Source organism: Heterodontus francisci, chromosome 4 (assembly GCF_036365525.1).
Source record: "Heterodontus francisci isolate sHetFra1 chromosome 4, sHetFra1.hap1, whole genome shotgun sequence".
NCBI classification, from domain to species: domain Eukaryota; kingdom Metazoa; phylum Chordata; class Chondrichthyes; order Heterodontiformes; family Heterodontidae; genus Heterodontus; species Heterodontus francisci.
The window spans coordinates 18,585,096-18,600,747 of NC_090374.1; the positions used below are offsets into that span (position 1 = coordinate 18,585,096).

At 42.8% G+C, this 15,652-nt stretch overlaps 1 protein-coding gene across 2 annotated transcripts in view; it reads left to right on the forward strand.

Moving 5' to 3' along the window:
• Nucleotides 1-15,652, forward strand: part of LOC137368927 (G protein-coupled receptor kinase 5-like) — a 174,618-nt gene that overhangs the window by 78,546 nt on the left and 80,420 nt on the right. For both annotated transcript variants that reach the window (XM_068029243.1, XM_068029244.1), the window contains one exon: nucleotides 8,342-8,454. In XM_068029243.1, the coding sequence (XP_067885344.1) occupies nucleotides 8,342-8,454 (113 nt within the window). The remainder of the gene's footprint in view (nucleotides 1-8,341; nucleotides 8,455-15,652) is intronic.

A 15,652-nucleotide genomic window follows, 5' to 3' on the forward strand; every position in this document is an offset into this window, starting at 1 on the left:
AGGCAAAGCTAAGGGTCAAGTTGCACACAGCAAGGTACAACAAATAGCAAATGTGATGTGTTTTTGATGGTAATTGTTAAGGGATAAATGTATTTAGGAGCATAAATTGGTCATTCAGCTCTTTGAGCCTGTTCTGCGTATGTGAAAGGAGAAGGGAATAGACAAGAAAATGGCAGGTTGAGAACAGGTCAACTCAGAGGAAGTTGGCGTTGAGTATAAATACCGGCATAGAAGCTGTTGTGTGTTTTTGTAGTGTAAAAGGGCCATTCAGGAGAAAGTCTGACTCAGGATAAGGTCAACAAAGGACTCTATTATTTACATAATACTATATACACTCTCATCAAGCCTCCTAAGCTAGCATCCTTCATGCTGCTCTCTCCTCTCGTGCCTAACCTCATGTGATTGACATCATCATCATTGCTGAGGGGTTGCTCTCACTGTCTTCAGCATTAACCCTTTACATCCTTACTACAGAAGCGGGCTCATCAGCCTTCCCCTCCCCTCAGCACCTCCAATAATTTTATAACTAACAAATAAATGTGCTCAAAGAAAATTGTTTTCAAAATCGAATACTTTTAAACACACCTTATGATATTTCTCCTGAGTTTTGCTCGCAGTGCCCCTGAGATTAATTCCTGTAGATCCCAGGTCAATCTTGGAGAGTTGTTACTGTGCCATCGATTCTATGACACCAAGTCAAGCCGAGACATCTCCTGAAACAACACGAAAAGGAAAAGTGATTTAACTTGTCATTTTCTATCATGGCCTTTCAGGGGCACGTACGATGTTGCTATATGAGAAATGGATCTCATCCTTAGCTGCAATATTATTCCTGTACTGCGTAAGATAATTCAGTGTGTGGACCGTATCAAGATGTTTGAGAATTAACGAGGAGTTGTATGAATTCAGATGCTTTTTCCTTTTGCCCAATCTTAATTAATTCTTGATTCTTTTTTAAGTCGCACAGCAGAGGTTGGTAGGCTTGCCAACTCTCCAGGATGGACCTGGGATCTCCAGGAATTAAAGATTAATCTCGGGGCACTGTGAGCAAAACTCGGGAGAAATATCATAGGGGTTTTTAAAAGTTTTCAATTTTTAAATCAATTTTCTTTGAGCACATTTGTTTGTTAGTTATAACATTTTTGGAGATTTTGAGGGGAGGGGAAGGCTGTTGAGATTGGAGGACGTGTGATAAAATATCTAGGAATGCATGTAACCATAGTTGGTAACCCTGAAGTTCTGGTCCATTATTTGTTGCATTGTGGATATAATTGACTCAACACAAGGGCATAGTTGCTGAATTGATTATACAGGGAAATCGAGACTTGTGATGAAAAGCTAGGAACAGTGGAGGTCCAAAGGGACTTAGGGGTCCATGTATACTAGATCACTTAAAAAAAAAAAATCAAAAAGGCTAATGGAATGTTAGCCTATATATCTAGATAGCTAGAGTATAAAAGGGAGGAAGTTTTGCTACAGCTATACAAAGCCTGGTTAGACTGCATCTGGAAGACTGTGTACAGTTCTTGGCACTGCACTGTTGAAAGGATATATTGGCCTTGGAAGGAATGTAGTGTAAATTCACCAGAATGTTAGCATGGGTCCAAGGTTAGATTATGAGGCGAGTATAGATAAAGTAGGCTTGTGTTTCCTGGGATAGAGAAGGTTTGCCAGGTTTTTAGGATTTTGAAAGGAGTTGATTAGATCGATAGCGAGGAACTTTTTCCGCTGGTGGTGGAGTCCAGGGCAAGGGGACATCACCTTGTGATCACAAAGGGCGGTAGAAGTATGGAACTCTGTCCCACAAAGGGCAGTAGATTCTAGCTCAATTGATAATTTTAAATCTGAGATTGATGGATTTCTTCCTGACGCGGATATAAAAGGATTTGGAGTCAAAGTGAATAGGTGGAGTTGAGATACAGATAAGCCATGATCACCTTGAACAGCAGAATATGCTCAAGAGGGTGAATGACCTACTCCAGCAACTATGTTCCTATCGATACAGTACTTTACCACAACACCGTAAAGGGCTTCACCCACAACGAGTTCCTTTTTTTTTTGGTGGGAGCAGAAATCCCTTCTTGTGCGTTTGGCGCAAGATGAAATTGAGAATGGGGTTTAGTGGAAGTGGTCACTTTACCGTGGAGTGGTGCCAGTCTGGCCTGTGCTTTCCTTTACTATGATAAACATGATGAATGAACAGAAGAAAGGTGTTCAGTCTGGGCAAAAGAACTTGGGTGGGAGCCTATTTGGATTAATGGAGCTCTACAATGGATTTTCGAAGCTTGTAGGGAGTGCGTGAAAATTGATGCTATAGAAACTGGAATGAACTCTAGATTATGCAGAGGCTATCAAAAAAAATTATTCAGATGACACGAAAGCTAGAAAGGGATGTAAAATATCAAGTTAAATAAAATTCTTGCAATGTTATAACATAAAGGGTGCAATTGGGAGGGAGTTGAAACCCGAATGGACCACTGGATGTACAGACAGGAATAGACCTACCAGGCCATTCAGCTGGACTCTGCACAACTGTAATACTTTCTGCTTCACCATAAAGACATTCTCCACCCCAGACAGGTAAAAAATGAGATTTTGAAGAAAAAAAAAGGCTAATTAGGTGGGAAAAATTCTGGAAAATAGCTGTCTGACTCCCTTACATGATTAAAGTAGTTCGGGAGAGCACTCTTGAGTTGGAAAGAAATATGAACAGGGGATGGTAAACATATTACGTGATGCTACTTAGATGTTTTCTTAAAAATTGAAGACGAAAGCATCCAATATGTACTGTGCACACTCCTGAGACTTTTGATACCAGCAGAGCACAGATTCTAGGTAACCTCAAGGGATGGAATAAACAATAGCTGAGTAATACCACAGAGTGCTTAGTGACAAGGAACGAGATCCGTGAGGCACCGGCAGTTGTCTTGTGAGGCTACTGAAGTACTTCTGAAGTGTAGTCACTGTTGAATGCAGGAAATGTAGCAGGCAATTTGAATGATTGTACATGTATGCTGATGACACCCAGCTCTACCTCACCACCACCTCTCTTGATTCCTCTACTGTTGCTAAATTATCAGACTGCTTATCTGACATCCGGTACTGGATGAGCAGAAATTTCCTCCAATTAAATATTGGGAAGACTGAAGCCACTGTTTTAGGTCCATTAATCTAGTTAACAATTCTGTTTTTCTCCCTCGCAACGGTCTGAGATTAGACTAATATGTTTGGAACTTTTTGACCCCGAGATGACCTTCTGACTTCAGATTCACACTATCACTAAGACTGCCTATTTCCACCTCTGTAACATTGCCCAACTTAGCCCTTGTCTCAGCTCATCTGCTGCTGAAACCCTCATTCATGCCTTTGTTACTTCTAAACTTGACTATTCCAATGCATTATGACTGGTCTCCCACATTCTACTTTCTGTCGACATGAGGTCATCAAAAGCTTTGCTGCTCATATCTTAACTTGTACCAAGTTCCATTCAGCTATCGTGCCTGTGCTCACTGACTGACATTGTCTCCCAGTCAAGCAGTGCCGTAATTTAAAAATTCTCATCCTTGTTTTCAGATCCCACTATGGCCTCGCCCCTTCCTATCTCTAATTTCCTCCGACCCCACAACTCTTTGAGATAGCCGCGCTCCTGTAATTTTGGCCTTTTGAAAATCCCCAATTTTAATTGCTCTACCATTCAGTTGCCTAGGCCCTAAGCTCTGGAATTCCTTCCCTATACCTCTCTGCTTATCTACCTCACTTTTCTCCTTTAAGACATTCCTTAAAACCTACCTCTTTGACCAAGCTTTTGGTCATCTGACCTAATATCTCCTTAGTGTCATACTTTTGTTTTATAATGCTCCTGTCAAGTGCCCTGGGACGTTTTATTACATTAAAGGTGCTATATAAATATAAGTTGTTGTCGATTTTCAGGAAGTTGAACACTAAGAAAGTTCCAATGACGTGCAATGGGGCAGCACAGTGGTTAGCACCGCAGCCTCACAGCTCCAGCGACCCGGGTTCAATTCTGGGTACTGCCTGTGTGGAGTTTGCAAGTTCTCCCTGTGTCTGTGTGGGTTTTCGCCAGGTGCTCCGGTTTCCTCCCACATGCCAAAGACTTGCAGGTTGATAGGTAAATTGGCCATTGTAAATTGCCCCTAGTATAGGTAGGTGGTAGGGGAATATAGGGAAGGTGGGGATGTGGTTGAAATATGGGATTAGTATAAATGGGTGGTTGATGGTCGGCACAGACTCGGTGGGCCAAAGGGCTTGTTTCAGTGCTGTGTCTCTAAATAAAATAAATAAATACACAAATGTAGTTCATTCGGTCGAGAATGCTGGCTGTAAAGTCAGTGAACAGGATATTGGGTTATATTGCCAATCAGTTGAGTTGAAATGTCTAGAGATAATGCTGAAGTGGTTGAGTGGTTCAGGGTCTGCACCTTGCATACTGCGTACAGTTTGGGTCACTGAGACGAGAGTCATTTAGGGACTGCAGGAGAGCAATGAGACTGGCTGTTGCTGAGAAGATGTGGGGGTGGGGGTGGGGGTGGGGGGGGGGGCGCGACTTGGTGAGCTGCAGCTTTTAAACTTCAAGTTTCACGTCATCATGACTTGGACATATATCACCGTTCCTTTTTGATTGCTGTGTCAAAATCCCCAAAATTCCTTACCTAACATTATTATGGGAGCAGCATCACCATACAGACACCAGCAGTTCAAAGGGAAGGCCAGTCACCACCAGAGCAACTAGGAATGGGCGATAAATGTGACTTTGCCAGCATTACCGACATCTCAAACACTTTTTTTTTAAATGTCTCCAAATAGACCTGCTTGAAGTATGCAAGTTAATTGAATTAGGGTTTAAACAGATATTAAGCTTGGGACAATACTTTTCAGATAGACCCACATGGCAGGACAAGGGAGCACTGTTTCAGGGTTATGAGATCAATGCGGGGAAATAATTTTTTTTACAGATAGTGTTGGTCAACAGGAATTTGGGTGAGTCCAGGGTGACTGATGTAAGGAACCCGCTAGATATTATAATAATAAAAGTAAAATACTGCAGATGCTGGAAATCTGAAATAAAAACAAAAAATGCTGGAAATACTCAGCAGGTCTGGCAGCATCTATGGTCAGGGATGCAGAGTTAACATTTCAGGTCAGTGACCTTTCATCAGAACTGGCGAAGGTTAGAAATGTAATAGGTTTAAAGCAAATAAAGCAGGGATGAGGCAAAAGATAACAAAAGGGTAGGTGTTGATAGGACAGAGGGTCACAGAGAAAAACTGACAAGAAGGTCATGGAGCAAAGGCAAAAGGTGTGTTAGCAGTGTGGTGAAAGACAAAGCATTAGTGCAGAGAGGATGTTAAATGACAGAATAATGAACAGCCCTGGCCCAAAGCACAAACATGAAAAAATAGATATATTATTGGATTCCCCAGTACTTGGGGATAATTCAGATTAAATAGTATGAAGGTTTGAATGAGGAATATCCAACCTTCTGAGCAGTTTGCTGTTGCTTTTCCAGTTTTTCAACTTGCACATAAATGGTTATGCATTGACTGAAAGAGATGGGAGAATAATACATGATGCAATCTCCTCCAGACGAGGGGACAGACAAGACCGAGCTGTTCATTAGATTGATGTTCCTGCCACTGGAGTCGATGTCCATTCCCCCATATCACTGGCACGCTGTATCGACAGTATGAAGGACCTAATATAGAATGAGCTTCAGCATCTTGCCAACATCTATCTTCCGTGACTGCTACAGCTAAGATGGACAAGAGCAGCCATCATGGGAACACTAGCTCCTCGTTTCCCTCCAAGTAGCACACCATCCTAAATTGGATATATATTGCAGTTCCTTCATCATTGTTGGGTCAGTATTCATTCCCTAACGCCATTATGAGAGTACTGTCACCACAGGAACTAGGTTCCAAAAGAACTTTTTCAAGCCAACTAGGAATGAGCCATGTAATCTGACATGGTCCAAGTCCCAAGGACAAATTTTAAATTGGATGAGATATTTACAGATTACATAGTATTTATTTATAGCACAGAAACAGGGCATTTGATTCAACAGGCCTATGCCGGTGTTTATGCTGCACACAGGCCTCCTCCCACACCTCTTCATCTGACCTTATCATATCCTTCTATTCCTTTCTCCCTCGTGTTTATCCAGCTTCCCCTTAAGTACATCTATATTATTCGCTTCAACTACTGCTTATGGTAACGAGTTCTAGATTTTAATCACCCTCTGGGTAAAGTTTCTCCTGAATTCCCAATTGGGTTTATTAGTGACTATCTTCTATTTATGGTCTCCTAGTTCTGGTTTCCCCAACAAATGGGAGCAAGTTCTCTGTCTACCCTATTCAGCCCTTGTATAATCTTTGAAGACCTCGATCAGATCACCACTCAGCCTTCTCTTTTCTGGAGAGATGATCTCCAGCCTGTTCAGTCTCTTGGTTTAACCATCCAAAATGGTAAAGAAATTGATCTCCAGTCATATCATGGAACACGATCTTCAATAAATCCAGGCTCGTTACTTCCACTGCCTGTTCCAGATATTATTGATGGAGTGTGTGTGTATCTCTTGCAAGCACTAAGTAAAATGTTATCTCACGCACCCGTTCCTGTCGAGTTTTCTGTCCATACAATTACGTTTCACCCTATTTTTTTAAAAAAATTACTTTGAGAAAGTTATTCTTCGGCGTTGAGCTGGATGTGGGCTGTGCAGATAAGTATTTATTTGTAGTGGCAGAGATTTTGGGAGATGTAAGAGTTTTTGTGGCGGTTGTGAGCGTGCACACTGCCGTGGATTCACTGTACTTCAATTTTGTTGGTGTTTTTTGATTTTGTTAAAAGAAGTGACGGCTGATGTATTACTTCTGGATTCAATTAGAACTTGCGGGTTGTTTTTTGGAGGGGACGTTGGCCGTCTGTTTCTCTTATTTGCGTGTGCTTGCCTGTGGTGAGTGAGTTTTAAGTGGTGTGTTTTTTGTTCACGGGCAGCTCAGACCTTTAGTGCTTGCTGTGGAAATCCTTGATTTGAAACAGCCTGTGAATGAATGTGCGAGAAAGGGGACAGGCAGGGAAAAAAAATCAGACAGTCAGTGTGTCCCTTTCAGCCATGTTCCTCCGAAGCAATGTGATCCCATCCCAACCTTAATACCTTCCACCAATCAGAAGCCAACATAATCTCCTGAGAGGTGCAAAATAATCAGATGAATTAAAAATAAATGACGAGACCAATTCAGGGAAGAATTATCTCGGTGAAATTCCCCTACATTTAGCAAGAGGAATAGACCATTTAGTCCTTTTGAGTTTACTCCTCCCCATGCAATTGGATCATGACTAATTAAAACCAGTATCCCAACCCGGACAGGCAATCAAAATAAGATGTGAATGCAAGAGCTGAATGTCCACAGAGAGATGAGGGTAGCTGCTCTTGACATTTAAGATCTCGCAGTCAAGTATGGCACCAACGGAAGATGTTTGGCCTCACCACAATATTAAATAATGAAAAAGACTATGCTGGGAAGTGCAAAACAGATTGATTAGTGTTAAAGAAGGGCCATGCCTGAAATGTTTAACTTTGTATCGTTATAGTAACAGCAGTAGGCTATTCAGCCCCCCTTGAGCACCATTCAATTAGATCATGGCTGGTCTGCACCTTAATGCCATTTATCTGACTTTTTAAAAATTCTTCTATGGGATGTGGACCTCGCTGGCAAGGCCAACATTTGTTGCCCTTGAGAAGGTGGTGGTGAGCCGCCTTCTTGAAACGCAGTCGTCTGTGTGGTGTAGGTATAAGTGTAGAGTTCTAGGATTTTGTCCCAGTGACCGTGAAGGAACAGCAATATAGTTTCCTTAAATACCTTTGCCTAACAAAAGTCTATCCACCTCCATTTTGAAATTTTAAATTGACCCTGAGCCTCAACAGCTTTTCTTTTTGGGTGATGGAGGTGAGAGAGGTCCAGATTTCGTTTTGAGTTGATATCTACCCATTCTTTCCTGACTAAATTCTTAAAGAATCTGCGTGAGGGAGGGCTGGATTAGGTCAAGCAATAGAGATTGAAGATACAAGCATCTAGTCCAGCTAACTGATTTGCCATTAATTCCATTTTTGAAAATCAAAATACATTGTCTGGATAATCATTATCCTCCCACCATATCAGCACTGACCACCTCCAGGCGCGTATCCATTGTCTCTCGAGATAAGGAGGCCCAAAAGAATCAGGCATTCCTGTAGATTTGTAAGATGTGGACTACTGCTACCAGGTTGACTCTGCTGTGGCTTCAGTGCTCTTGAGTTGAGTAATGTTACTGTTTTGTTTTTCAGAAAGGGATTACAACAACCTCTGTGACAAGCAACCAATTGGAAGGAACCTTTTTAGACAGTTCTGTGAGACTCGCTTAGAATTGAGGAGATGTATTGAATTCCTGGACGCAGTGGTAAGTCTTTACTTTAACCAACCTTTACACCCAAGTAGGAAAACCGGAATACCTATATGAAAAGATCAAGGTCCAACTAATTCGCCTTCTACCATCCTGATAGTTGCATGCAACTATGATCGAGTTGTTGACTAAGCATAGCAATCGATCGATATCAATTAGTCTACAGCAGACCAAGAAATGATAGGAGAACAATCTCAGGGTTGGAGAGTTTTGAGAACCATGGGTCCATCGTCACCTGTTCCTCCTAAATGTGTCCTATGATTTGCCCTCACTTGTTAACACCTACATTACTTGGTTGAAGTCCAATCCAAGCTTCACAAGAAAATCGTAGACAGACTAAAACCCATTCACTTAGTTCCCAAGCTGGCATGAGTTGACCAGCAATCACCATGATGGTGCACAGTAATCTTGACTGAGAATCCGTGCAAGATTCACTTATGGTTTATCACAAGCTGTTTAAGCCTCCTGTGTGAGTAGGGGCTTTGTGTATGTCAAATAAAAGGAAACACAAAAATTTGCATTTATATTTATATTCCTTTGCCCATTACTTGTGTCAAATGCGATCATCTTATCAGTCCCAAGTGGCTTGCTATAGAGAGAAATACCTTTTATCTGGTAGAATCAACATCAACTTTGATATAGTACCTTTAATGTAGTAAAATGTCCCAAAGTGCTTCACAGGAGCAATTAGCAAAATAATTTTGACACTAAGCCACGCAAGGAGGTATTTGGACGGGTTACCAAAAGTTTGACCAAAGAGTTACATTTTAAGGAGCATCTTAAAGGAGGAAAGAGAGGTAGAGAGGCAGGGACGTTTAGGGAGAGAATTCAAAGCTTAGGACCTAGGCTGCTGAAGACAGGATCATCAGTGGTGTAGTAATTACAATCAGGAATGCGAAAGAAACCAGAATTGAATCTGAGGCAGCCTTTGATGCAGACCTCATACAGTTACTCCATAGAAAAAATAAGTGGCTCCCTGGTGATCTGCAGTATGTTGGTGTTGGAAGGTTCTGGATGTGAGTCAAACTGAAGGAAAAATTCATAAGTGAGTCAAACCCGCACTGTATTTTCATGGTTGGGTCTTTATAATTGGGGAAGCAAACAGGTGCATTCGTTTGGAAACTGAATTTGGTTTTTTTTCTCTCCCAGCTAATTTTCTCCCGTCCCTTTCTCAAATTTGTAGCTGGCTTAAAAAGAAAGACGTGAATTTATACAGCTGCCTTTCATGACCTCCGGATGCCTCAAAGCAGTCAGAGAGAGCAGATATGCAGGCAAAAATCTTTGAGAAGTGCAAGAACAATAGGGCAGTAATAGGGGATTTTAACTACCCCGATATGAATTGGGATAGTTTTAGTGTGAAAGGAATTAAGGGAGCAGAATTCTTGAGGTGCATTCAGAACTTTTTTGCCCAGTATGTAGCAAGTCCAACAAGAGAGGGCTTAGCTTTAGGAAATGAAGATGGGCAGGTAGAAGGAGTGGCAGTGGGAGAGCATTTTGGTGGTAATGGTCATAATTCAGTCAGTTTTAACATAATAATGGAAAAGGACAGAGATAGAACAGGAGTTAGAGTTCTCAATTGGGGCAAGGCCAATTTTACTAAACTGAGCAGTGATTTAGTGAACGTGGACTGGAAACAGCTACTTGAAGGTAAATCAGTGTCAGAACAGTGGGAGGCATTCAAAGGGGAGATTCAAGCGGTTTAGAGTAAAAATGTTCCCACAAAGAAAAAGGGTGAGACGGCCAAATCTAGAGCCCCATGGATGTCAAAGATCTTACAGGGTAAGATAAGGCAGAAAGGGAAGGCTTGTGTCCGACACCGAGAACTCAATACTACAGAAAGCCGAGAGGAGTACAGAAAGTGGAGGGGTGAAATCAAAAAGGAAATTAGGAAAGCAAAGAGATGGCATGAAAGAATATTGGCAAGCAAAATCAAGGTGAACCCAAAGATGTTTCATCAATACATTAAGAGTAAGAGGATAACTAAAGAGAGAGTAGGGCCCATAAAAGACCAAAAAGGTAACCTATGTGTAGGGGCGGAAGATGTTGGTATGGTTCTTAATGAATACTTGGCATCTGCCTTCACAAAAGAGGGGGACGATGCAGATGTTGTAGTTGAGGAGGAGTGTGAAGTAATGCATATAATAAAGATAGGGAGTGAGGAAGTATTAATGGGATTAGCATCCTTGAAAGTTGTTAAATCACAGGGCAAGATGAAATGTATCCTAGGCTGTTAAAAGAAGCGAGAGAGGAAATAGCAGAGGGTCTGACCATCATTTTCCAGTCCTCACTGGATACAGGTGTGGTGCTGGAGGACTGGATAACTGCTAACGTTGTACCTCTGCTTAAAAAAAGAGCGGGGGACAGACCAAATAATTACAGGCCAGTCAGTCTAACTTTAGTAGTGGGAAAATTATTGGAATCTATTCTGAGACAGGATAAACTGTCACTTAGAAAGGCACAGGTAAATCGAGGATAGTCAGCATGGATTTAAAGGAAGATCTTGTTTGACCAACTTGATCGAATTTTTTGAAGGAGCAAGGAAGATAGATGAGGGTAGTGCAGCTGATGTGGTTCGACATGGATTTTAGCAAGGCTTTTTGACAAGGTCCCACATGGCAGACTGGTTAAAAAAATAAAATTCCATGGGATCCAGGGAAATGCAGCAAGGTGCATACAAAATTGGCTCAGTGGCAGGAAACAAAAGATAATTGTTAATGGGTATTTTTGCAACTGGAGGGCTGTTTCCAGTGGCGTTACGCAGGGTTCAGTACTGGGTCCCCTGCTTTTTGTGGCATGTATTAACGATTTGGATGTAAATGTAAGGGGCATGATCCAGAAGTTTGCAGATGACACAAAAATTGGCCGTGTGGTAGATAGCGAGGAGGATAGCTGTAGGCAGCAGGAAGATATTAATGGCCTGGTCAGATGGGCAGAAAAGTGGCAAATGGAATTCAACCTGGAGAAGTGTGAGTTGATGCATTTGGGGAGGTCAAACAAGGCAAAGGAATACACGATTAATGGGAAAATACTGAGAAGTGTAGAGGACGTGAGGGACCTTGGAGTGAATGTCCACAGATCCCTGAAGATAGCAAGACAGGTCGATAAGATGGTTAAGGCATATGGAATCCTTTCCTTTATTAGCTGAGGTATAGAATATAAGAGCAGGGAGGTTATGCTGGAACTGTATAACTCATTGGTTAGGCCACAACTTGAGTACTGTGTGCAGTTCCGGTCACCTCATTACAGAATTGATGTAATTGCACGAGAGAGGGTACAGAGGAGATTTACGAGGATGTTGCCAGGACTGGAAATGTGCAGCTATGAGGAAAGATTGGATAGGCTGGGATTGTTCTCCTTGGAAGAGAGAAGGCTGAGGGGAGATCTGATTGAAATGTGCAAAGTTTTGAGGGGCCTGGATAGAATTTTTTTTTTTTTAGAATTAGAATTAGAACATTACAGCGCAGTACAGGCCCTTCGGCCCTTGATGTTGCGCCGACCATCTGACCTACACTATTCCATTTTCATCCATATGTCTATCCAATGACCACTTAAATGCCCTTAAAGTTGGCGAGTCTACTACTGTTGCAGGCAGGGCATTCCACGCCTCTACTACTCTCTGTGTAAAGAAACTACCTCTGACATCTGTCCTATATCTTTCACCCCTCAACTTAAAGCTATGTCCCCTCGTGTTTGCCATCATCATCCGAGGAAAAAGACTCTCACTATCCACCCTATCTAACCCTCTGATTATCTTGTATGTCTCTATTAAGTCACCTTAATAGAGTGGCGGTGAAGGGTCTAATCACCTTAGCAGGGAGGTCAGTGACTCGGGAGCATAGATTTAAAGTGATTGGTAGATGGTTTAAAGGGGAGATGAGGAAAAACCTTTTCTCCCAGAGGGTGGTGGGGGTCTGGAACTCACTGCCTGAAAGGGTAGTTGAGTCAAAAACCCTTAACTCATTGAAACAGAGTCTGGATATGCCTCAAGTGCCGTAATCTGCAGGGCTCCAGAAGGTGGAATGTGGGATTAGAATAGAACATAGCACAGTACAGGCCCTTCGGTCCACGATGTTGTGCCGAACCTTTAACCTACTCTAAGATCAAACTAACTACCTACCCTTCATTCTACTATCGTCCATGTACCTATCCAAGAGTCGCTTAAATGTCCCTAATGTATCTGCTTCTACTACCACTGCTGGCAGTGCATTCCATGCACCCACCACTCTCTGTGTCAAGAACCTACCTCTGACATCTCCCCGAAACCTTCCTCCAATCACCTTAAAATTATGCCCCCTGGTGATAGCCCTTTCCGCCCGGGGAAAAAGTCTCTGGCTATCCACTCTATCTATGCCTCTCATCATCTTGTATCCCTCTATCAAGTCACCTCTCATCCTTCTTCGCTCCAATGAGAAAAGCCCTAGCTCCCTCAATCTTTCTTCGTAAGACATGCCCTCCAGTCCAGGCAGCATCCTGGTAAATCTCCTCTGCACCCTCTCTAAAGCTTCCACATCCTTCCTATAATGAGGCGACCAGAACTGAACACAATATTCCAAGTGTGGTCGAACCAGGGCCTTATAGAGCTGCAGCATAACCTCGCGGCTCTTAAACTCAATCCCCCTGTTAATGAAAGCCAACACTCCATACGCCTTCTTAACAACCCTATCAACTTGGGTGGCAACTTTGAGCGATCTATGGACATGGACCCCAAGATCCCTCTGTTCCTCCACACTGCCAAGAATCCTGTCTTTAAGCCTGTATTCTGCATTCAAATTCGACCTTCCAAAATGAATCACTTCACACTTTTCCAGGTTGAACTCCATCTGCCACTTCTCAGCCCAGCTCTGCATCCTGTCAATGTCCCGTTGCAACCTACAACAGCCTTCCACACTATCCACAACTCCAGCAACCTTTGTGTCATCGGCAAACTTGCTAACCCAACCTTCCACTTCCTCATCCAAGTCAGTTATAAAAATCACAAAGAGCAGAGGTCCCAGAACAGATCCCTGCGGAACACTACTGGTCACCGAGCTCCATGCTGAATACTTTCCATCTACTACCACCTTCTGTCTTCTATGGGACAGCCAATTTTGTATCCAGACAGCCAACTTTCCCTGTATCCCATGCCTCCTCACTTTCTGAATGAGCCTACCATGGAGAACCTTATCAAACGCCTTGCTAAAATCCATATACACCTCATCCACTGCTCTTCCTTCATCAATGTGTTTTGTCACATCTTCAAAGAATTCAATAAGGCTTGTGAGGCATGACCTACCCCTCACAAAGCCATGCTGACTGTCTCTAATCAAACCATGCTTTTCCAAATAATCATAAATCCTGTCTCTCAGAATCCTCTCCAGTAATTTGCCCACTACCGACGTAAGACTGACTGGTCTATAATTCCCAGGGTTATCCCTATTCCCTTTCTTGAACAAGGGAACAACATTTGCCACCCTCCAATCATCCGGTACTACTCCAGTGGACAGTGAGGACGCAAAGATCATTGCCAAAGGCGCAGCAATCTCTTCCCTCGCTTCCCGTAATATCCTTGGGTATATCCCGTCTGGCCCCGGGGACTTATCTGTCCTCCTATCATTCAAAATTTCCAGCACATCCTCCCTCTTAACCTCAACCTGTTCGAGCATATCAGCCTGTTCCACGCTGCCCTCACAAACGACAAGGTCCCTCTCACTAGTGAATACTGAAGCAAAGTATTCGTTTAGGACCTCCCCTACCTCCTCCGACTCCAGGCACAAGTTCCCTCCACTATCCCTGATTGGCCCTACCCTCACTTCAGATGCAACCCGTCCTTCTTGTACAGGTCCCACCTTCCCCAGAAGGTATCCCAATGATCCACATATCTGAAGCCCTCCCTCCTACACCAGTTCTGTAGCCACGTGTTCAGCTGCACTCGCTCCCTGTTTCTAGCCTCACCAGCACGTGGCACCGGTAACAATCCTGAGATTACTACTCTGCTCGTCCTGCCTTTCAGCTTCCAACCTAACTCCCTATATTCGCTTTTCAGGTCCTCATCCCTTTTCCCAGCTATGTCATTGGTACCGATATGTACCACGACCTCTGGCTGCTCCCCCTCCCCCTGAAGAATCCTGTCGACTCGATCCGAGACATCCCTGACCCTGGCACCTGGGAGGCAACATACCATCCGGGTGGATTATTTTTCGGCCGGCACAGACATAATGGGCCAAGTGGCCTCTTTCTGTGTCTTAAACTTTCTATGATTCTTTCTATGCCAATGAAGTAGTTTTGAAGTCTAGTCACTGTTGTAATGCAGGAATTGTGACCGCCAAATTTTATGCACAGCAAGCTCCCACAATGCAATGAGATGTGTGACCAGATCATCATCTCTTTGGGTGTTCGTTGAAGGATAATGTTTCCCAGGACACTAAGAATTCCCTTGCATTTCTTCAAATAATGCCATGGGATCATTATTTATTATTTAGTGGGTCATGAATCCATGTCTTTCTGACCTGGTTCTCGCCCACTGAGCCAAGGCAATTTTGGACGATTTGACAGAAATGATCAGAAAAGAAAAGCGACATTCCTCATTCCTTTTTAATGTCTACCTGCGGGAGGGAGTGCAAAATGACTAATTAACTAAATTATTTGCAGTGCAGCAAGTTGCACAGGGAGCATTAATTAGGGGATCATCTGTATTTCACCATTTTAGAAGATCTGATAATGTAATTAGTTGTTGCGTAATGGATTAAGTTTGTACTTATTCAAACCTGCATGTGTACAGTAAATGGCTTTTCTCCGCTGGTTAAAGAAGCGGTTAGTTAAGCTTATGGACCAGGATCGGTCGCCTGTCTGCTGAGTTAGCTGACAAACTGCGTGTTACTTTAGGTCTTGATGCCACTTGGGATAGGGAGGGCTAAGTTGGCTCGGGTTCTTGTTCCTTATCATTAGATTGTTGACTGCAGTCTATCAATATTTAAAGTCCTGAATTTTATCTCTGCTCTGTTTTCTTTACCCCGGCAAAAATTAGTTCAGCTTCTTAAACCTTCCTTCATAACTCAGTTCCCCAAGGCTTGGAATCACCCTGGTGACTCTTGCATGAGCTGTTTGTAATGCAATATCCTTTTTGATGAGAGGGACTTGGCTGTACTATACTTCGCACGGACTTTAGTGTAGAGATTTCAAATACTTTATCAGTAAAGCAGGAGGTATAAGAAAGGAC